This window comes from Microtus pennsylvanicus, chromosome 17 (assembly GCF_037038515.1).
Source record: "Microtus pennsylvanicus isolate mMicPen1 chromosome 17, mMicPen1.hap1, whole genome shotgun sequence".
NCBI classification, from domain to species: Eukaryota; Metazoa; Chordata; class Mammalia; order Rodentia; family Cricetidae; genus Microtus; species Microtus pennsylvanicus.
In genome coordinates, this window is record NC_134595.1 from 32,838,429 (window position 1) to 32,861,363 (window position 22,935).

The 22,935-nt window shown below is 47.9% G+C and overlaps 1 protein-coding gene across 1 annotated transcript in view; it reads right to left on the minus strand.

Moving 5' to 3' along the window:
- Positions 1 to 1,016: 1,016 nt before the first annotated feature.
- Positions 1,017 to 22,935, minus strand: part of Inpp5d (inositol polyphosphate-5-phosphatase D) — a 110,610-nt gene continuing 88,691 nt past the window's right edge. Inside the window, exons 18-27 of the mRNA XM_075951187.1 lie at positions 20,872 to 20,953; positions 17,780 to 17,869; positions 15,512 to 15,625; positions 14,159 to 14,241; positions 13,014 to 13,101; positions 11,968 to 12,117; positions 10,848 to 10,944; positions 8,448 to 8,723; positions 3,518 to 4,112; positions 1,017 to 2,150 (exon numbers count right to left, since the gene is read on the minus strand). Of these exons, the coding sequence (XP_075807302.1) occupies positions 2,148 to 2,150; positions 3,518 to 4,112; positions 8,448 to 8,723; positions 10,848 to 10,944; positions 11,968 to 12,117; positions 13,014 to 13,101; positions 14,159 to 14,241; positions 15,512 to 15,625; positions 17,780 to 17,869; positions 20,872 to 20,953 (1,578 nt within the window). The 3' untranslated portion in view covers positions 1,017 to 2,147. The remainder of the gene's footprint in view (positions 2,151 to 3,517; positions 4,113 to 8,447; positions 8,724 to 10,847; positions 10,945 to 11,967; positions 12,118 to 13,013; positions 13,102 to 14,158; positions 14,242 to 15,511; positions 15,626 to 17,779; positions 17,870 to 20,871; positions 20,954 to 22,935) is intronic.

The following is a 22,935-nucleotide window of genomic DNA, read 5'->3' on the forward strand; positions in this document are numbered from 1 at the left end:
TGCTGCGGCCTGGACATCTACGGGAAGGAGCTATTTGCTATTGCATGGATGGGCAGCTGCAGGCATCCCACATAGCAAGCCAAGCCCATTACAGTAACAGAAGGCGTCCCACGGGCCAAAGGCAATAGGGTCCTGGCCCTCAGCTCTGGGGTCACAAGGGAGTATGACCCAGGGTGGATTCCCAGGAAAAGTGAGCTGGGTAGAACATGCCTGCCCTTCCTGTGTCCTCCCTCTAGAATATCAAGGTATCTCCAGTCATATCTCTTGGTCTGCTGGGTCAGAATGCTGGGGTGGGGTGGGGGGCTTGGTTTACACATCCACTGGGTCAGAATGCTGGAAGCTGGAGATGGGGGTAAAGTTCTTTGTGGGGACCAAGTAACGAATCTGTAGCGAGACATTTACCTAAGTAGAGGTAAGGAGCTATTCTGGAATATTCTCAGCCTTGGCTCTACCAATTCACCAGGACCATGAAAGCAGGCAGTGAATGGTTTGCTCAGTGCCTCCCAAGGATGCTGCTCCCTGGAGCTCTATTTAGAGCCCAGGCCTGGGGTCTGTGAGCAGGAGAGATGCTGAATATCTCAAGATGAAAGAAATGATGACATGAGCCAGGGCACCTTGTAAGTGGTACCAAGTAGTATCCATTCTGGTTCTCTAGCCAGAGGCTATTCCCGAATCTGTGAACCCCCGTCCTAGGAATGGTTTGAATGGGCCTATTGTCTCTGAAATAATAACACTGGTAACAGTTGGGAAGAACTTGTGGGCTGATGGTAAGCCAGTGTCAGAGGACACTTGTGGAAGTTAGGCGGCTGCAGCTATATGTATAAAAGCAGTTCTAATGTCTACCCTCATTATGTCCACATCCAACTTCAGACTGTCTCCATGGTGAGGATACTATCTTTCTGGCCATCAGGAACCCTCAACTGCCTCCTCCTGCTCCAAAGTCTCTCTGCAGTAGTTATAGCACAGGCAAGAATTGTGGCCTTGGGTATCAGGAAGATGTCACACAGTCAAGAACCTCGTTAGAAAGGCACAATTTATTGGTCACACAGACTGGGAAACAGGGGATATACTTGCTTTTCTGCACACTCTGGATCTGGTTTCTTACATTAATCCTGATATTTTAAAAAGCAAGACAAGAAAAGACATCACCGACCTATTCTCCTGATGTAACCAAGGAAGAGTCACATGACTTGGGAAGAGGCTGAACTGTTAGGAGAGCCTGGGACCAAGGCTCACTTTCCCTGACAGCAGGATGAAGAGCTCGGTGGTAGAGATTCTTCCTCAGTACATCAGAAGTGCTGTGGGGATATGGGGAGGGGTGTGCTTGGCTCAACCCAGGGTATCGCGGTAGCTGCCTACCTATAGTGGCAGAGAGGGGATTGAGCCATAGACTCAGCAAGAGTCTGCCATGGCTGGCTTAGCTTGAGGCCGGATCTCTTCATTGGTGAGTTGGAGCTGACCTCCAACTCCGGCGGACTGAAAAACTAACAGAAACCAGGCAGATCTGGTCTGGGACTAACAGGACCCCAGCCTTAGCTAAAGCAGCTTGCATCTCTGAAGTTGGACAGGGCCGGGCTCCTTGTACCCTTAGTTAGCTATGCAGACTCTTCAGGTCCCTGCAGTGGAGTCTGGCTCATTCTAGGGGTTGTTGGCTTTCTTAATGCTTTGTTTAAACTTCTCAGGACCTACCATTTGGGTCTGGGTCCAGGGTTCAGGGTGACTGGAACCTCAGCTCTGGAGGCCAGCCTGACAAATGCACTTAACATAGCACATGGCACCTGACCATTATTATTATTAATATTATTATTATTTATATCTTCACCCAGATGAGAGTCTCAGTTCCTTTCTTTAAAACAACGACTGGAAGAAGGCCCTGGAGTCCAGGTTCTGAGACCCTGGTGCAGCTGTCCGCTGTCCATACGGTTAAGTGTTTTCCGTCTAGCTTCAGCATCTGTGCCCAGCGTTGCAGCCAGCACACTTTTGGGACCACAGAAAAGCGAGGCCCTTTCCTGAAAAAGACACAGCCTTGGACTCGAAGCTTGGCAAGAGGAGCTAGCAGGAGGTCCTGGGAGAGGCATCCTGAGAGAGGCTTCGACCTGTTTTGTGCTGATCCTCCAGGCTCCCATCACCAGCAGCTCACCAAGACTTCACTGTAGGATGAGAACAGAAGGGCTATCAGGGCCTTGCTATCTCTGGGCCACTCTTGACCCCTAGTGCTGTGAGCTAGATCAGGCTGACATGAAAGTACACTTAGGACACACTCCTCAGTGTCTTAGAAGCTAATTCACATGCCATATGCATAGACTATATATGAAATAGATACATGTTATATATAATACATGAAACATGAGTGATAACTATAAAAATGATAACATAAAGTAACAGCATATGGCATAATCTATTTATCCCCATAAATCTATACAGCAGATACCATTAGTATCTCCTTTTGACAGATTAAGAAGGCATAGAGCTGGGCAGTGGAGACTTGGGATTTAAAGTGGACACAGGGCTGCAGTACAGCATTTGTCTAACGTATAAGATCCTGAGTTTGGCTCTCAGTACTGCAATAAAGCACAATGGGCCAGGTGTGTTGGTAAAAGCCATTAATCCTCGCATTCAGGAGGCAAGGCAAGTGGATCTTTTTCAAGGCCAGCCAGGTCAACACAGCAAGTTCTAGGACAGGTAGGACCACACAGAGAAATCCTGTCTCAAACAACAATTATTATTATAATACAATAACAGAACAGCCAGCAGTCTGGTTGTAGAGTCTGTTCCTTTCTCCTGTGGTACTGGGGATTCAGGCGAAAGCTTCAGGGAGGCTTCATGTGTATGCTACTACTGAGCTACAACCTCTGCTCCCCGACTGCTGCCATGTGTTCTTCTTAAGATAGCGCCTTGCCATATAGCCCAGGCTGACCTTGGACACCCGATCCTCCTGCCTTAGACTTTCAGGGTGCTGGGATTATAGGGGTGTACGACCATGTCCAGTCTCAACTGTGTTTTTAATCATTTTTTAGCTTTGTTCTAGAATAAATACACTCTATTGGAAGGGGATAGACATTTAAGTTTCTAAAATACCAGGAATGTTTTAAGTGCATATATTAAGGATGATAAAACTAAAATATAAATGACCCAGATTCCCTTACTTTACAGGGCTAGGGGTTTACATACAGCTCCTTCTCTGTCCCTCTCAAGAATTATTTGCAGGGAGGTGGTGGTGATGGGACATGCCTTTAATCCCAGTATTTGGGAGGCAGAGACAGAGGATCTCTGTGTGTTCGAGGCCAGCCTGGTCTACAGAGCAAGTTCCAGGCCAGGCTTCAAAGCTACAGAGAAACCGTCTCGGAAAACAAAAACAAAAAAAGAAAAAAAAAAGAAAAAGAAGAACTATTTAAGACCAATCAGGGACACCCACAGTGGTGCCAGGTTCAAACCCCAAGTTCAGCCCTTTCTCATAGAGCACTTCTCAGGACACACACACACACGTATGCACACATGTATATATGGCTCAACACACCTGCATGGCAGTCCTGCCAAGCAGCCCCTCCTCGTGGCGGTGCTTGCCATGGTGGGGGAGTTCTGTGTTGTCGCGGTAGTCTCGGCCTTTGGAATGCTGTAGCTGCAGGACCGCAGGGCTCTTGACTGGCAGGGGTGGCCGTGGAGCTGGGATGGGAGTCGTCTGTTGGCTCATTTCAGACCTGGAAGGCTTGATAGGCCTCTTGGCTGGCACCGGGGCTTGGGTACTGGCTGAGGTCTTGGGCTTCCCTTGGTTCTTGTCCCCACTGGGCATTTTTCCCTCAGCAGAGGAGGAACAGGTAAAGGATCGCATCCGGGGTGTGGGGCCAAAGACAGGCACAGGGACCTGTTTGTTTGACCCCTTGACACCCTCCACCTCTTGAACTTTGGGGAGCAGGATGCTGGGTGATGAGATTCCTGGGTCTGGACAGGGTGGGGGCTCCTTCCGCAGCATCTTGGGGGACTCCTGCTCTTTCCTGGGCACCACCTTAGGGAAGGAACTCACGGACCCGTACAGTGGGTTCTCAAACATCTCTGGCTTTGTCAGCTGGAGGTCTTCCTGTAACAGAGCCTCCACTTTCCCCAGGTCACCAGATCTAGAACCATGGGGAAGAGGAGAATGGGGAGGAAACAGGATCAGTCAGGACCTGGGAAGTAGATGCTTCATGCCTCTGGGCTTTCATTTAGGGAATATAAACATGTTCTGGAACCAAATATAGTAGTGGTGGTATAATATGTACTATACCAAATGCCACCAAATTGTTCATTTTCCAGGGAATAATTTTACTTGAACTTATAGTATAGTTCAGGGTAGTAGCCTCATGGTCCTCCTGCCTCCACCCCTTCAGCATATTTTACCTGCATGTGTCACCACAACTGATGACAACTTTTAAAAAATTATACATAAACAAGAGATGGGTGGAGCTGGGTGTGGCGGTGGCACACGCCTCTAACCCCAGCACTCGGGAGGCAGAGGCAGGCGGATCTCTGTAAGTTTGAGGCCAGCCTGATCTACATGGTGAGTTCTAGCACATTCAGAGCTACATAATAGAGAGACCCTATCTGAGAGAGAGAGAGAAAGAGAGAGGGAAAAAGGAGAGAGAGAGAGAGAGAGAGAGAGAGAGAGAGAGAGAGAGAGAGAGAGAGAGAGAGGAGAGAAGTGTGTGTTGGGGGGGATGGGACAGGGAGAGAGGACGGTACTATGATATTTCAAGTTTTTCCATGTTCTCAGAGGCATCCTTAATTCCGTTTGAACCCCAGCATCTGTGAACAAGTGGGCTATCCCTGGAGATATTTTGTAGAAAGGGTGACATGTAAGAAGCCACCACGCATGACCCTGTTGTGACATAGCAGAGCTGCCGTGCCCCACAAAACAAACCCTGGGCCCAGGGAATAGTCTTAGTATTCTTCCCAGGGGCATAAGCTTTCTCTCTGAGAGGCTGTGGGAAGCCTGGTTTCTGTGACAATCTCAGTTGTCAACTTGATAAAAGGTCTAGAAGGTCCTGGGAGACAGCCTCTAGGAGATTATCTTGATAATTATGGGGGAAAACTTGACCATTGTGGGCAGCACCATTCCACAGGTTGGAGTTCTAGACAGGAAAAAAAATGAAAACAAAAAACAAAACAAAACAAAAACAACAACAAAAAACAAAAAAGAGAAAGCCAGGCACATGTGTGGAGGTCAGAGGACAGCTTATAGCGGACAACTCTCCTCTCCCACTCCATCGATCCCAGGGATTGAACTCAGGATGTCAGGCTTGGTGGCAAGCACCTTACCCACTGAGCCAACTCAGCAGCCCACATTTTACTACTTTTTGGAAAAACCAGAAATCACTACATACCCAGAAACGCTGAGACCTTGACAGAAGACAAAAGCCATCCCTTGTCTCGAACCCTGTTTTGAACCAGTCCCGGACCCTCTAAGCAAGACCTCTACTATGGGTAGGTCTCGGAAGAGGTGGGGGAGGGGCAACCTGCTCACAGATGAAACAGAATGCTGGATAGAAAGCGAGAACACAAGGCCAGGGGCTGGAGAGACGGCTCAGTGGTTAAGAACCCTGTTCGAATCCCAGCATCTACATAGTGGCTCACAACTGTATGTAACTGCAGTTTTCAGATATTCAGTGTCCTCTTCTGGCTTCTGAAGGCACTACATGTGGTGGACTGAAGCAGGCAAAACACCTATACACAATGTGTGTGTGTGTGTGTGTGTGTGTGTGTGTGTGTGTGTGTGTACTAAGAAAAACCCCACAAGGTTTGGCACCTGATTATTCAGCTATAGACACTGAGGGGGCAGGAGAGGAGACAGAGCCAATGAGATGGAGCTTAAAATGTGTTTCCTCCAGAAGGGTGCTCAGGGTATTTCTGCCATCCTTAGGGGCAGGTTAGGAAGAACAGATTAGAGTTAAGAGTTTTAGTCTCCTGAGTACAGGTAACTGAGAACCAGGGGACAGTCTGTTCTCATGCGGCAGACTCTGGATGTCGGCCAGGGTCCCAGCAGAGGCATCTTTCTCATCATGCAGCCTTGACCTTGGACAGCAGCCAGCCTCAAGCCAGCTTGCAAGGATTGAAGTGTTTCCCAGAAGATGGGACTTAAGTGCTAAAATTGGGGAAGCCTGGGTCTACCTGGGATGGGTGGCCATTGTCCCCTAGCCTTGCAGGTGTGGTGGGAGGACCCTGAAGTACTGGGATACCCCACTGCCTTTATTCAGGCTGAGCTGGGTACTAGGAGCAGCAGGTATGGGGCCTTTAAGCGTTTTTTGCTTTTAATTCTCTCCTTGGTGAGAGGTGAGCTTAGAACCTCATCCTATGGGGCCCTGAAGGATGCTGCCACCCAGGGTTGGAGGGAACATGTTCTCACCAAACTCTGTTCACAGTGTGAAGCATGGAGTGACCTCTACCTTGGGAACCTTGGAGGATTACACCACGAACTTCTGTTTTCTTTGTGGCTGTTTCTCTAGGGTTACTAAAGAGACTGCCTTTGTCAAACTGAGCATTTCAGTATCTACCGGATGGAGACCTTGGTTCGCATCTCCAGGGAGGGATACTGAGGCTTGCTTTAGAGTTGGCTAGGTTCAAGGACCTGCCCGGCCCTGCCCCCCAGTCCCTTTCAGCTAGTTCAAGGTAACAGCCAAGGCATGGGAGTATCAGTGCCTCTCCAGATACTCTCCCGGGCAGGCCTGGCATGGGCATTTGACTTGGAGGGTTTGGGAGAGAACCACACTGTGAATGATGCCCCAGCACTGGCTCCTGATTACTGCCAGTGAGCTCCACCCAGGCACTGAAGTCCTGAGGAGGAAAGAAAAGAAAACAGCACCTAGGAAAGAGGCCACACACGGCAGCCTGTGTCATCACAAAGAGTTTAAGGCAGCTGTGAGGAGAGATGTGTCTACGTCACTGTTCCTGGGTCCGGATGACTCTTGGCCATCTGTTATCCTGTAGGAATAAGATACCCCACCTAGTGTTTCCCTCAGCTGCTAAATGACTTCATCCCTGTGCTGTGTGGTTCTTTCTCCTAAGGCAGTTTTGGCCAATCTCTCTGTAGGGTAACAGTTCTGCCTTCATTTAGATTTCTAGTTCCAATTTATTTTTTAAAAATTGCCATCGAGGCTGGGAAGTGGTGGCGCACACCTTTAATCCCAGCACTTGGGAGGCAGAGGCAGGCAGGTCTCTGTGAGTTCGAGGCCAGCCTGGTCTACAAGAACGAGTTCCAGGACAGGCTCCAAAGCCACAGAAAAACCCTGTCTCAAAAAACCAAACCAAGGGGCTGGAGAGATGGCTCAGCGGTTAAGAGCATTGCCTGCTCTTCCAAAGGTCCTGAGTTCAATTCCCAGCAACCACATGCTGGCTCACAACCATCTGTAATGAGACCTGCAGGAAGAATACTGTATACATAATAAAAACAAATAAATAAATATTTAAAAAAAACAAACCAAAAATAAAAAAGAATGAAAACTATTAAAATAAAAAAAATTGTCATCAACGGGAAAATCTAGAGACTTGTTTATGAGAACATGGATGCTCATTTTTAAGAAAAGAGTGAGATTTGGGGTAGGTGAAGGTTTCTACTCAGAAATCCCCACCTTTTCCCCAGACACCTCCAGGGAGTGGAGGATGCCAGGGGATGTCATTGGTTTCAGAAATATCTCAGGCAGTAAATGCAGGTCTTTGTTTGTTTTTTCAGACAGGGTTTCCCTGTGTAGCTTGGCTGTTCTGGAACTCTCTCTGTAGACCAGGCTGGCCCCTAACTCACAGAGATCTGCCTGCCTCTGCCTCTTGAGTGCTGAAATTAAAGGTGTGTGCCATCACCACCACCCAGCAATAGTAAATGCAGTTTTATAAGATGTTCTTCTTGACACCCCACCCCTGGGTTTAAAATCAAGTCGCACCCTTTCTTTATACCAACCATCCCATTCCCTCAAGCTCCCCCCCATCCCCTTTTCACTTTTCTCTCCCCATCTCTTCCAATATCCAGGAGGATAACTATATGTTTTTCTTTGGGTTTACCTTCTTATTTAGCTTCTCTAGGATCACAAATTATAGGCTCGATGTCCTTTATTTATGGCTAGAAACCAATTATGAGTGAGTCTGGATGCTCACCTTCCTAGACCTGGATGGAGGGGGGACCTTGGAATTCCCACAGGGCAGGGAACCCTGACAGCTCTTTGGACTGGAGAGGGAGGGGGAGAGGAGTGAGGGGAGGGGGGGGAGGGGTGGGGGGATGGGGAGAGAAATGGGAGGCTGGGAGGAGGCGGAAATTTTTTTCAATAAATAAAATAAAAAAAATCAAGTTGCACCAACTGTCTAGACAAGTAGAAGCCATAGTAAGGGCAGAATCTACTACATACAGCTCTGCCCTCTCCAGGCCACTATCCTGGGGAGCCTCTAGGAGGCACTTGTGAGCAGGAAAACACAATTCAGAGGACACTAACCTTGTCTCTTGCATCCTGGGGCAAAGGCCTCTGTTTGCTGTGGAGGATGAAAACTTCTTTGGGGACAGAGGTGGCTGGGAGGGAGGGGTGGGAGGACCCTCTCCCCTCCCGGGCCCCAGGGAGGAGTCCTTGGGTGGCTGGTCATAACTCCAGGCTGTGAGTTGCTGGTCTGGGGATAGGCTTGATTTCCCATGCAGGGGCTGTCCAAAGGGCCCCACACCAATGTAGTTTGGATTGATGATCTCATTGAGACTGGAGACACCACATGCAAGGACCCTGTAAGAAGATATGTTGGTACATCTGAGGCCTCTTCCCTTCTCGGTTGGCACCAGCCTGAGGAAAATGTTCCCTGGCTTTTCAGCCTCTTGGTGCCTTCATTTTTGGGGCACATTAACTCATTCCCTCATTTATGCATGCACGTGATGGAGTGAAGAGAAACAAGAGATCAGGGGGAGACGAGCAGGAAGGTTGAGACCCAGCAGGCAGAAGGTGGCTGGTCTGCCTGCTGGAGAAGAGTTATTCAGGGTTGCCTTTGAATTGAAATGAGATGAAATGCAGAAGAAAGGAAAAGAAAGACGAATGCTTCGGGCAGTGGCAAAGGTCAAGGAGAGACAGATTGGCCTGTTGCAAGGTTCTCCGAAGACCAGTGAGCATGTGGGAAGAGGAGAATGAGAACGTGACAGAGCTGTGTGTGTGTGTGTGTGTGTGTGTGTGTGTGTGTGTATGTGTGTGTTTGGGGGAGGGGAGAGTCAAGAGTACATTTTTCAAGGCAAAGTCAGTCCAGGACAAAGTCCATGTGGGACGTGTGGGTTTGCACATCCTGTGTAAGGCACCAGAATGACAAGATGAAAGTGTAGTCGCGGAGGCCGAGGCTAGAGGAGTTAAGAAAGGCAGCAGTCAAAAATGGGTTTAAAATAGGTAGCCAGACCTAGCTGAGGCTTCCCTTGTAGTCACACACCACACCATGCTCCGCGCCGGACTCCATCTCAGGGAGGACTAACAAGACCACATTAGGAAATAGAGGTGATTCTGGTTATTAGGAAATGCTGTCCTTAAATAACAGAGGCCGGAACATCCAAGTTATTCTCAATTTAGTCTTTCCTGTTAGTCACCATGTTGGTAGGTTGTTTTTTTGTTTTTGTTTTTTTTCTCTTGAGACAGGTTCTCATAACACAGCTCTGTCCTGGAACTCACTGTGTAGAAAAGGCTAGCCTTGAACTCACAGAGAGAGGTATGCTTCTACCTCTGGAGGGCTGAAGAATTAAAGGCATGTGTCACCACATCTCTCTGTGTTAGTTAGTTTTAGTGTCCTCTTGACACAATCTAGAATCCCCTGGGAGGAGTCTGAATGAGGAATTATCTAGACCAGTTTGGCCCACGGGTATGTTTATGGGGACTTGTTTTCATTGTTAATATAGGAAGACCCAGCCCACTGTGGACAGTGCCATTTCCTAGGCTGGGCTGGGAACAAGCAAAGGTGCGTGTATTTATTCTCTCTGCTCTTGACCGTCATTATATTACTTTAAGTTCCTGCCTTGACTACTCCACGACAATGGGCTGTAATGTGGGCTTGAAGGTCAAATAAACCCTTTGGTCTTCTTGCTGCTTTTTATCAGGGTATGTGTCACAGTGACAGAAACGAAACTAGGAAGTCACAGATGGGGAACCTTTGACCACTTGTGTTCCTGGCCCTCCCTGGGGCCAGGTTTTTGTCCCGGAATTATTTAGTCATCTATAATTCCTTCTTCTTGGACTCCACATCCTTCCACTGTCTGGTGGTGTACCTAGGTCATGGCCTATACTATATTTACATTGATTTTTTGAGACAGGGTTTCTCTTTAGCTTTGGAGCCTGTCCTGGAACTAGCTCTTGTAGACCAGGCTGGCCTCGAACTCACAGAGATCTGGCTGCCTCTGCCTCCCGAGTGCTGGGATTAAAGGTGTGCGCCACTGCTGCCCGTTGCCCGACGAAGATTTATTTATTTATTTTGTTTACAGTGCTCTGTCTGCATGTATGCCTGCAGGCCAGAAGAGGGCACCAGATTTCATTACAGATGATTGTGAGCCACCATGTGGTTGCTGGGAATTGAACTCAGGACCTCTGGAAGAACAATCAGTGCTCTTAACCTCTGAGCCATCTCTCTAGCTACATTGATTTATTAAGGGACACTTGAACTGAACTGTTACAACATGGAAGAGCCTCTAAGCCTTTGCCACAGCCATGGCGATCTCCCCAAAGATGGGGACTTGAACTCAGGAATTGAAGTAAGCGAGCAGAGAGCGGCTGGACCACAGCATCCCTTCTCTGACCTCGGCTTTCCTGGGTCCCACTTTACCATCTCCCGGACTCTGGTTCACATAAACCGCCAGGGTGTAGTAGGACTTGGCAAGCTTTATCTACCTGCCGGCAGGCTCCCACTGCTTCACGGGGTCATGGCTGGTGAGGTTCTTCAGGCACTTCATTCCACTAGCCTCATCCCGCTCTGTCTTCACAAAATCTAGAAGAGAAGGTTCAGGAGAAGAAAACATATGAGTGCCAGGCCACCACATGGGTTTGACATGGCAAAGTGGTATCCATTTGCAGACCAAATCTGGAAAGTAAATACAGGCAGAGGGATTTCAAGCAAGGCTTTTAGGCTTCAAAATCTTTATGCTTGATGACTAGTTAATGATGTCTGCCATGGGTTCGGAAGGAGAACAGGTACTTACGACTCTTGTTACTTCATGAAATATTTCTAACTTGTTAGCTTAGCCAGGGACAGAGCAGATGTTTCTTGTCAGATTAGAACAAAATGAACACTACTAGGTCACCCCGTAAGATTACCTCATATGCAGAGCTAATCTGTTTATGGGGCTTAAAGGGACCCCCCCCCCAACTTTATTTCTGAATCTGGCATATGATTGCTAGGTGATGACCACCATCTCGTCAACCCACTGTCCTGCTAGAGAAAAGATCTCTCTCAGGGCACAGGGGAGTCACAAGGACAGAAGCAGTGGCCCTTGGTGCACTAGGGCCTCCCCTGGCATGGGGAGCCCCACTCTCCTGTGTTGTGAATTCTACTCTTACTACTTCCATAACAGGCAAGCAACCACTGTGCCTACCATTTCCTGCTTGGCCCTGGGTGAAGCTTATCTTAGCCACTTCCTGAGTTCGCAACCTTCTGCCAGTCACCTAGCCTAACTATGCCTCAGTTTCCCTGTCTGTCAAGTCAAGGCGATCACACTTAGCTCCCAGGGCTGCTGTGAGAGATAAATAAGATGCTATTTTTGTTCTCGTCAAAGACATCGTCTCACTCTGTCACCCAGGGTAGCCTTGAACTCATGATCCTCCTGCCTCAGCCTCCGGAGTGTCGGGATAACAAGTGTACACCACTACGCTACCCTCAAGGCTTTCCAACCATGTTCTATTCTGAGGGTGTGGGTCACAAAACACTTGATAGCCTTGCTGAGAGAGAGGCATGCCTGTCCCTGGTGCAGTGGCCCCTGGGAAGGTTGGGAAGGTTGGGAAGGGGCTGGCCTACCGTAGAGCTTCTCCCTCATCTTGCCCTGTGAGGTCTGTAGCTTAATCTCCCCTCGGAAGTGGCCAGTCATCTCCCCGTGGTGGGTGAGAGGGGTGTAGATGGGAAGCTGAGTCTCTGTGGTCTCCAGATGAAGGGCAATGCAGCCTTCACCTGGGGGAGAGGAGAGAAAACATGAACATGAAAACCATGGCATGAGACAGACATGGAACATGTCTAGCGATGTAGCTGTAGCCCTGGGAGCCAATTCCTTGAAGCAATCGACCAGGCAGGGATTAACCGACAAACCTTTATGATCAATGACTTAGCAACAAGGGGCAAATGTCTCAAGCCTTATAGGAGAAAGAGCTCTATACAGATCAATGTGGAAAGAAAAATTGGATCCTAGAAAATCCATCCAAGAAACAGCATTAAATGCTAATCTGATTGCTGTAGGGAAAGCTTACTTCCCAAGGTTTGCAACAGCACAAGAAATAAAACCATATGAGCAGGTAAGAGCATAGGTCAGTCTGAAACATCTATACAAGATGAAATGAGAAGGAGACAGACAAGAGAGCTGTCTTAGCAGCAGGGAGGAGCTGCTATTCTGTACCTAGGTCTGAGGAGCTGGCTGGGGACACAAGAGAGGTGTGATGGCCCAGGAAGACTCAAGTTCATGTCACAGCTCAGATGATGACTGACCGTGTGATCTGGGCAAGTCACCTGACCTTTATGAGCCTCATACAGTAAACAGTTTACCTGTTTGCTCATCGGGGAATAGAACCCACCCCTGAAGCTCTTGTCAAGATTAAATTATATAGTGTCTGCAGCTCATCCAGCAAGGCTAAGAGGGAGACTGCTGGCTGTGTCCAGAAGTCACAAGGAGCAGGGATGATGACCCATTCGGAAAAGTTCTTCCGGCAGCCAAGGGACAGAGTAAGAGGCAGCATGGTGGGATGATGGGAACTGGCAGACGGGCTTTCTTGGAAGACTGAGTCACTACTAATAACTGGGTCACTTTAGAGGTTGAGGCTAATGGGCAGGGAAGGTTCCTGGCCTGGGATGCTTACCATAGGATTCATCGCTGTCAGAGGATTTAATGCTGATTAGGATGTGTTGGTCCAGTAGGTACTCAGGATCAGAGATAATAGGCTTTAGCTGCAGAGGAGGCACCAGATTAGAGTCCACAGGAGGGAACAGGTAGGGACAAGTGGGTGTGGCCCACCAGTCTCGATATTAGAATACACAAGAAGATGGAACTGAAGATGTTCTTTTTGTTTGTTTGTTTTTGTTTTGTTTTGTTTTTCGAGACAGGGTTTCTCTGTGGCTTTGGAGCCTGTCCTGGAACTATCTCTTATAGACCAGGCTGGTCTCGAACTCACAGAGATCCGCCTGCCTCTGCCTCCCGAGTGCTGGGATTAAAGGCATGCGCCACCACCGCCCAGCTGAAGATGTTCTTTCAACCAAACTCAAGTCTCGACTTTCCCTGCCTGAGAGAGCAGGTGGAGCCCATTGCTCAGGTAAGTGAGGAATAACTTTCTCCCCAACTGCCAACTGGGTTGAGCTTCCAGGCCCCTTGTCCATATGATCTCCATTCTTCCTCCCCTTCTTTGTTTATTCTAGGGGCCAAAGGAAGAAGCCTGCAGTTCCATCCCTCTTCTCCAGCCCCTCCAAGGTCTGCAGCTGCATATAAAGAGGGTACTACGGGACTGCTCTCCATCTGGGGAAATGTGTTTCCTTGCCAAAGACCTTCATTTAGGCTTGAAGTATCCTGTGGCTTGCTAACGGTGTGGCTTGGTGAGTGACAGACTCCTGAATGCCAGCATTGCCCCAACTTCCTGCGGCTAAAGATTGTTCAGAGATATCAGGGACATAGCACAATGGTAGAATGCTTGCCTGGCATGTGCAAAGGCTTAGATTCAATCTCAGGTACTACAAGCACCAAGTCAGTTGTAAGAACCGAAGGGGGAATGGACGTACTAGGAGCTGAAGAACCACTTAGGAATACTAAAGTTGCTTATCCATGCTGAAAAGTATGCCTTAAATCACCTGAGAACAGAGTCTCTACGCTGGCCTCTTTGGCCTTGGTTTGGGATGGCTACCATCTGGGTAGGCCTATTGCAGCTGCTGCACACTGGGCGGGCCTGCTGCTATGGCAGCTTGCTGGCCTCCATTGCTATGCCCTCCCCCCAGGCACCTTCTCTTCCGGTATTACCTTTGGAAGAGTCTCTCCAAACCGCACCACCAGCTCTCCTTCGCTTCCCTCTTCGTTTTCTCCTTCCTGACTCTTCACAAAACCTGTCGGAGGATCAGAAGCTGGGCTTGCAGACCACAGAGCAAGGACCAGACAGAAAAGACTCCAAGGGTCACCTTCCTTGGACGACGGAAGATGGTTTCTTTCTTTGGAAGTCTCTAGGGCTTCAGTACCATTTAGGAATCAGGTTCTTTGGGGATTCTGTTTTTGTTCAAGGGATGGTCATTTGCCAACAGGCTAATTATACTTTTAGGAAAATCAGAGAGATTCCCCCTCCTTTTTGACTCTTTGCAGCACACCAGGCAACGAAGAAGTCATCACACCGCAGGCAAGAAGATTGGGAAGCATGACAGCTCATCCCACGCCACTCAAGATAGCAGCCTTTTGAAATTCTAATTTAAGCTTCCTAATATGCTGTTTCCATAGAAATCTATGCAAATGTCTCGAGAGTTTATTTAAAACACCCGCACAAAACCCCTCATCCCTCTTGGAACTGTTTTGACCCTGCCTGCTGAACTGAGGCTTCGGGATGTTCTGGTGAAGGTGGCATTATCCCTAGGAAGGGCTGGGATGGATGGAAGCAGGAAGGCGCAGAAAGGTATGAGGGGGCAGAATTCTGGCTGGCAGCCCCTGGGCTTTAGAAGCAAGGAGTCTGTGCCTATTTGTAGAATTGGTGCATACCCTTCCCCCACTGCTCCTGAGACCACCCCAGGGAGAACTAGAAAGCGTATAGTTCTCTTGCACGGGAGTCTCAGGCAATATGCCCGGATATGCTGTGTAGAAAAGATTCCTTGTAAGCACACCAGGTGCTCAACATGACCACCTGAAATGGAACCGTGCTACCTCGCTTCCGGCTACAGTGAGCCCCACAATATAGAAAGGGCGAGGGGGCCCAGGGTTACATCAGGAAGGTAGCAACTGTTAAGACCCTGACTGATCTTCAGAGCTCTGGAGCTTTGCCCAGGACAAAACTGAGTATATATAAGAGCCCAGCTTGGTGGGAATTCAAGTGGGTAAGAGTCTGCCTAGAGAATAGTGATAGAGGAGCCAGGGGTCAGAGGGGGCAGTACACTAGTGGCTGCCCCATCTCCAGGGCTGAGGCAGTGAAAGCATGGACCACAGGGGTGGAGAAGGGGCCTCACAGACACCAGATAACCCCTTAGGTAAACCCACCTATAGCCTACTACGCTGGACCCACTGAGGCCCATCCGTGAATCTTCATCAGAGAGAGAAGAAACTGAGTGGGGGATCAATCATTAACGAAGACACTTGTGTGAAAGACTCACCCCTCAGGGGGGTTTGCAAGCCACTTACTCTCTAAGCAGCTGGAGTGGAACTCCAAGTAGAACTTCGTCTGGGATTTGGTCTTCAGTGTGGCGTAGCACGCAAGGAACTCGATCTGCCCTTGGCTGTCCACAGTGCCAGGACCTGGAGCAGGGAGACCAGGCATTTATCTGCACCCTGTTCCTGGAGATGGAGGCTCCTCCCAGCTTCTCTCCAGGGCTTCTTTTCTCTGTGTCCACCCACCATGCTGGGCTCCCTCTGAGGGCCCAAGGATGGGGAATGTCCAGGTGGAGGAGAGATTTTCCTTAAAGCTTCATGACTCACCATGCAAGCTCAGCATCCCTAATGGCCACAGTCGCTCTAATCTGTTGCAGGCTGGCCATGTAGGGTGTTGAGCAGAAAGAGTAAAGACGGCAAGAACCCAAGTTTTAATGCCAGTTTTGCAAACAAATCCGTATGGCCTAAGGCAACCCCTCAATCTCACCTACTAATTAATTCTCTTTCTTTTCCTTCCTTCTTTCCTTCCTCCCTCCCTTTCTTTTGCTAGCTAGAACTCACTACGTAGCGAAGGCTGGCCGCAAACTTGTGATCCTCCTGCATCAAGTTCTCAATTGCTAGGGTTAAAGGTATGAGCCAACACATCCAGATTTCCCCAATAGTTCTAAGAGAGAGCTCATATAAGTTATTTAGAGGTTCAACATTCAAACCTGCTGTTTTGAGTCCACAGCTAGGGAGGACTACCCTCACTTCAGTTGCATAGCTATGTCCAGTCCTTTTATTCCGGGCTCTAGGACTTGTTGGCTTCAACTAACATGCTCATAACTGTGTTAATTTACACACCTCAAACTGGTTTTTATCACTGTTATTGTTTTGTAAGAATGAGTCTTATATGTACCCCAAACTGGTCTCAGATTCACCGTGTAGCTAAGAATGACACAGAACTTCTGAGCCTGTTGCCTCCGGCTCTTAAGTGCCGGGACAAAAGGTGTGTGTCACTATAAGTGATTCTGAACTGTTTTAAAGCAAGTGTTCTGTCTTCCCATATAAGTTCTAAGCCACTTGAGAGTTACCACCACCACACCTGTCAACCTTCCTTCTTTCCTTCTAAACTCCACAGCATCTTGGCCAGGCTCTGCTTAGGCAAAGGTTCCGTCCAGGCTCCACACTGGTGACCAATATTTTCAAGCATCTGCTATGTACTGAGCCCCAGAAGAAGGAAACCCAGCCCGAAAATGAAGATGCTTTATCCAGTGACAGAGGAGGGGTGACTATTCCACCAATTCTGTAGGACTCAGAGAAAGGGGAGATGGGTGTGAGTGGGGAGGAGGTGGAGCCCACAGGCTAGCAAGGTGGTGGAACAAAGATGGCCATATATAGGAAGGAGATAGGACAGGGAGAAGACATAGGTGGAGAAGGTGGGTCACATCAGACCCACAGATGTTTGGTCCAATGGTAGGGAGAAAAGGGTATCCTAGTAAGACAATGATTTCTCTTCGTCTATGTGTCTCAGCACAGAGGGTACAGAGGAACACAGTTGTCCTCTGCCTGTATTTGGTGCCTCACCCTCAGGATCCCTAAATCAGTTATCTGCTGCACTGAAGTCAAGAGTGGGCAGAGGAGATGGCAACATGGCTTCCTGATCACTGAAGATCAGGGCTGGATGGACTTGTTAAGAGGCCACAGCCCCTCCTGGGACAAGGGTAGCCTGGCAACCAGGGCTGGGCTGGGCAGTTTAAAAACATAACTGCATCCCTAAGCATCAGTTTATTCCAGTCTCCCGGGACTCATTCATCTGCATCCCACCTCCACAACTTCCACCGTCTCCACCTACTATGCAGCCACACTAACGCTGGCTTAATATTTTCTTTAATTAGAGCCAGTTTTTAAACTTAGATGTAATTAAATAAAATATGCCACGATCGGAGGAAACTGAAGTACTTGCTTATCCAGAAGAGACATATTTAAAACACACGAAAGTATATATACCATGAATAACCATTCACCCATGTATCCCCAGCCCAGAACCTTCTTTGGGGTTAGGTAACCCATACCTTGGTAGACACTGATTTACAATCACCCGCTTTTAACTACGCCAAAATGAGTTTCAAAAGTAGGTTTTCTGGATTGAGATTGTGATATGGCCTGGACATGAAGAGACCAGGTGGGCAGACTGTGGTCCTGTGGGAAGGATGGGCCTATTTCTAACATGGACAAATGGTAGCTGCAACCATAGGATAAATGCGCTAGGGCCCTTGTCTGTGAGGAAAACAAGAAAAGCCAATGCTGCCCACTGCTTACCATTCTTGGAGACAAACTGCGATGTGACTCCTGCTTCAAATGTGGCAAAGACAGGGCTGTGGTCGCTTGTCATGATGTCACTGGTGCTGCCTGCAAAGGAGGGACGGTATTTCTAAGCAGGGATGGGGAAGGCCTCCTGGCCAAGGCATGGATGGCAAGCCCACAGCAGGGACAGACCGGGACCTTGTCAGGAGTTATCACTATCACCCTTACTGACAGCCAGTCGACCCCAGCTCTGACTAAATACCTCAGTGTGGCCAGTGACACCAAACAGCAGAAATGAGCTGTCCAAGTTCAGTCCAGCCCAGAGAATTGTGAGCAAAAGATTCTGTGTTTGAAGAGCTGGGATTCAGGGCATTTGTTATGCAGGAATAGATCGCTGGTACACCCAATTATGTTAGAGCTGCAAGAAAACCCAGGCTCCCAGTCCTCCTTACATTCTAGAAATGCATTTTCTTTTCTATGGCCCCTTTTTGATCTCCTCCACCTCCAACTCCTTAAATCCTTCTACTGTGTGCTCTGGTACTCAATGGTATATTAGCAAAATATTATGTCTTCATCCTCCCATGGAAGATAACACAGCCTTACCTGTGAGTTGATTTTCCTCTTTGCCCATCACACACTGGGTAATGTGTGGGATGTATTGTGTGCCCCCCTCAACCCTAGCTGCCACTTCCAGACCCATCTTCTTCCCTTTTTCCTAAAACCTGCGCTATGGGGCAGGTCTGAAGGCCAAGGTTAGGGTCAAAAGAGACAGTGGCAATTCTATGAGCCTCCACCATTATTTGGCCCTCTGTAGAGGCAGCTGACTGATGGAGATAGCTGACCAATCTTCTGAGACAGAAAGTGAGAGGGCCCTCAGGGCTGCAGGATTTGGGGCGTAGGTATCCATATGATTGACTCTGTGTTATAGGCAGTCAGTTTAGTAAGAGTTAACATGTATAATGCAGAGCTCAGGTGTGGGTGGGGGAGGGCAAACAGGAAATACTCAGGGAGTCTGGGTAAAGGATGATAAATGGGTACTTTCTGTCTTTATTTATTTTGTCTGGCTGGTTAGGGCAGTACTAGGGATTGAAGCCAGGACCTCATGCATGGCAGGAAAATACTCTACCCCTGAGCTATACATAGCTCCTGTCCCATTTTCAGGTTCTGAAGGCAGAATAGTGCCTTGGCTGAAGCTATGAGTATAGAAGTGTCAGAGACGTAATAGTGTAAGCTAAGCGTGTAAGAGACGTGGCTGTGCCACACATCTAAAGGTGATGCATGAAGTGTTCTGGGAGACAGAGCTCAAGAGAAGGAGGCGGGGATGGGGGCTGTAATGTATATGCTAAACTACCCCAGTGGGACAGTAGACATGAACAGATTAAGGGAACAGGAACCAACTTCATTTGTGGGATCAGAGTTTAATGGTCTCCAGAGAGGGTGGCAAAACTCCCCCAACCTAGTTCCTTACTCTGAAGATGGGTAGGTACGAGGGCTCAGCTGAACAAGTATGGGTCATGAACTGCCTATCAGGGGTCTTTGGCTTGTGTATTGCTCATTTGTGGTGCATTGTGGGATGAGGGTTGAGTGCCAGTGATTAGGAACTTGTGATGTCTTTTAAAGTGTGTGTGTGTGTGTGTGTGTGTGTGTGTACACAGATGCCTCTGGAGGCTAGAAGTGGGAATTGTATTTCTTGGAACTGGAGTTATAGTTAGTTGTGAGCCATAGTAAGTATGCTGGGAACCAAACTCAGGTCTTCTGGAAGATCAGCAAGTGCTCTTAACTGCTGAGCCATATCTCTAGCCCCATAGTGAAACAGTCTTAGGCCCCCCAAATCCACATGAACACATTTAATAATATGTATTAGGCTGAACCATGGGACTCCCTGGTGGTTGCCTGCTTTATGCCTGCAAAATTAGCACTTTTATATGGCTCAAACTCAATATGGTTCTTTAAAAAAGAATAGTACCAGAAGGTCCTCTCTATGTTATTAGGGGAAAAAATATTCAGCAGTCTTAGCCATCTGTGAACCTGTGAGTCACAGTGACAACTGGCTTGGAAAGATATACCCATTGGTGCAATAGTGGCATAAATGTCATAGGAGTAACCAACCACTTTCTGATTGAATTTGAAGCCCCCACCCCCAGACAGAGCTCATGTCTGTTACTGTTAGCTATGCTAAAAACCTGTGGTTGGCTGGGCCACATGCTCTAAGGGAGAATCTGCTACTATTATTCTTATAAATTAACATAGTACTATATTGTCCTTTAAGTTATTCTCTTTATATCCCTAGATTAGTACATTTCTTAGTCCGCCTCAGAGAAGCTTCTTTTTGCAGTAGATGGTGATTAACACAGAGACCCACAAGTAGTCAATATGCAAAGCAAAAGACTACAGAGTGCTCTGTTCTAAATGGGACATACATATCACACCTGCTCTTTCCAAGGCTGAGGGATCATTGCCGACAAGGGGGCGGAGAGATTCTAAGAGCCCAGGGGAGTGGACATAGGCAGTGAAACATTTGTTAAATATAAGAGCAAACCAAAACAGCTATGGCTGCATGTACAAGACCCACACAAGATCAAGTCACCCGAAATCCCAGCATGGATGGGCGAGAGACTCATGAAGTCTCACTCTAGCTGAGGACTCACTGGCAACTGATGGCTACTGAGGGAGAGACAGGATTTTTTTTTTTGAGGAATTTGGTTCTCCAAAAGGCTACCCATGTTCCAGTAGGTGCTTCACCCACCCACAGACAGACAGCACTAAGTGGACTGAGTAGGTTTAAAAAAGAGAGAGTTCATGAAATTGGGAGGGTAGAATGCTATGAGGGATAGGAGAGGAACTGGAGGAGAGGAGGTGGCAGTGGATTTGATCAGAACACACACAACTGGATGAAATTCTCAATTGAAAGAAAGCAAGCTGCTGTTGAAAGTGCTTTAATGCCTCTCTGAGTAGGGCTACTTATTGCATTGCAGCCCAGGGAGGCCAAGGATGCACCAACTCCATCCGGATCCCTGATTAGGGCTCCAAGCAAACTGAAGCCCTTTGGTTTGCCACTGTTCTCAGAGCCCAAACCCTAGTCTACATTCCCCCAGTGATCCACTCACCATAGGACTGACAAACCACATGGACCAGGGGGTAAGACTTCCAGAGAACTCGGTCGCACCAGGACGGCAGGTTGTACTTCATCTGCAGAACAACATCACAGTTTGACAGCATGCGCACTATTTCCATTGTTATCAGTAAAGACAAAACACACACTATTAACTGGGGAGATCTGCCATCCTCGAGTTCATCCGCTGTTGGCTCTTTCCCTGCAGGTAGCTTTAAACTATCTACAATACACTCCACTTATTTTATGTGTGTGAGTGTTTTGTCTGCATATATGTATGTGCACCACATGTGTGCAGTGCCCACAGAGGTCAGAAAAGGGTGTTGGATCCCCTGGAGCTGGAGTTATAGTCTGTGGTGAGCAGTCATGTAGGTGCTGGGAACTGAACCTGGGTCCTCTGCAAGATCATCCAGTACTCTAATGACTGAGCATCTCAGCCCTTTACACTATTTCTTAAGTGTTTCTTCTTAGGGTAGCATATATAACAATGGATTTCATCATGACATCTTCAAATATGCACCATCGTATTTTGCCCATATTCGTCCCTCAGTACCTCTCTTTTCTTCCTCCCCATCTCTTCCGGTCCCCTTCTTTCCCCCACATAGCCCCCTTTCTGCCTTGATGGCATATATATTACATGTGTGTGTTATATGCAAATAATACAAAAGTATTTTTATGATTATAAGTAAAAATTAGAATATATATTTAAACCTAAATTTTGTAAAGGACTGAAAATATGATATCTGCACTTCCGAGTCTGGCTATTTCACTTAAGTGTTAATCTCTTCAACTCTTTAAACTCTACTTTGGGTGCTATACTTTTAGATGTCCTGGCGTCTTGCTGTGAATGAGGTTAATTCGCCTTGCACCTGGACCCTCCCAGCAGTCTACTCCACGTTCCCCTTCCATTTCACTGTCTTTTGCCCCTGGGACCAGGCAGTATCAGGATCTCATCCACACAGGGTTTTCTGAGCCTTCTCTCTGCATCCTTAGCAACTCTCAGTGCCCATCATCTCGTACTGCTTATTCCTGGACTTGTCTAGGTTGATGACCTTGGGTTGGACCCCAGAAAAGTGACTGATATTCAGAACTTGCTGCTTGGCTGAGTTCTCTCTAGTGGCTCCTTGAGCCTGAAACATGTCACTTCTCTCCCTTCAAACCTCCCAGTCCGACTTCCCGCTGCCCTTCCAGGCACCTCAGATGGCCTCTTTAAGAAGCCACCCCATCCTTCCTGACCAATGGTCGTCTCCTTCTCTGCCTGCTCCTCATGACGTCATGTTTATTGGGGTATTCTGTGGCAAGCTTGTCTTCTCTCTCTTCCTATAAATAGCCTGGGGCCAATGTTCATTTGGTTCTGACCTCTCTTCACCTAGAAGAGTTCCTCACCCATCAGGAACTCTTTGAACACAGCAGTAGTTTATTGTATCTTTCCCCAAACGCTGTCCTTTCAATAGGAGTGGCCTTGTTAATATATTAGTAGTTATTCTGTGATCAGTTTAGTTTTACCTATGGAGAATATAATGTTCAGAAGCTCTTATAGGCTCTGATAAGCCCTGCAGCAAAGAAACCAGTTTTGTTGGTCTTGTTTTGGAGTCTAGCCATGTAGTCCAGGCTGGCCTTGAACCCATAATTCTCCCACCTAAGCTTCTCAGGTATTGGGATTTCAAGCATGCACCATCACATTAAGATGCATGGAAACCTGTTCAATCTTGGCTAACAGAATTTGGGTGGAGGGCTTTGTTTTGTTTTGGTCTTTTAAAATCAGCTTTACAGGGCTGCCGTCAATGCTCAGTGGTTAAGAGCTCTGGCTGATCTTGCGGAAGGCTCTGGGTTTGGTTCCCTGTGCCTTCACGGCATTTTACAACCATTCTTTAAGTCCCATTCCAGGGGATCTGACACCACCTTCTGGCTTCTGTGGGCCTTGCATTCATGTTGTTCACAGACATTCATGCAGGCAAAAACACCCACATATAAAATAAAAATAAGTAAATCTTTAAAACTAGCTTTTCTGTACAATTAAGAACCAATGCTTTAAAATTCTCTCAGCATCCTGACTGGG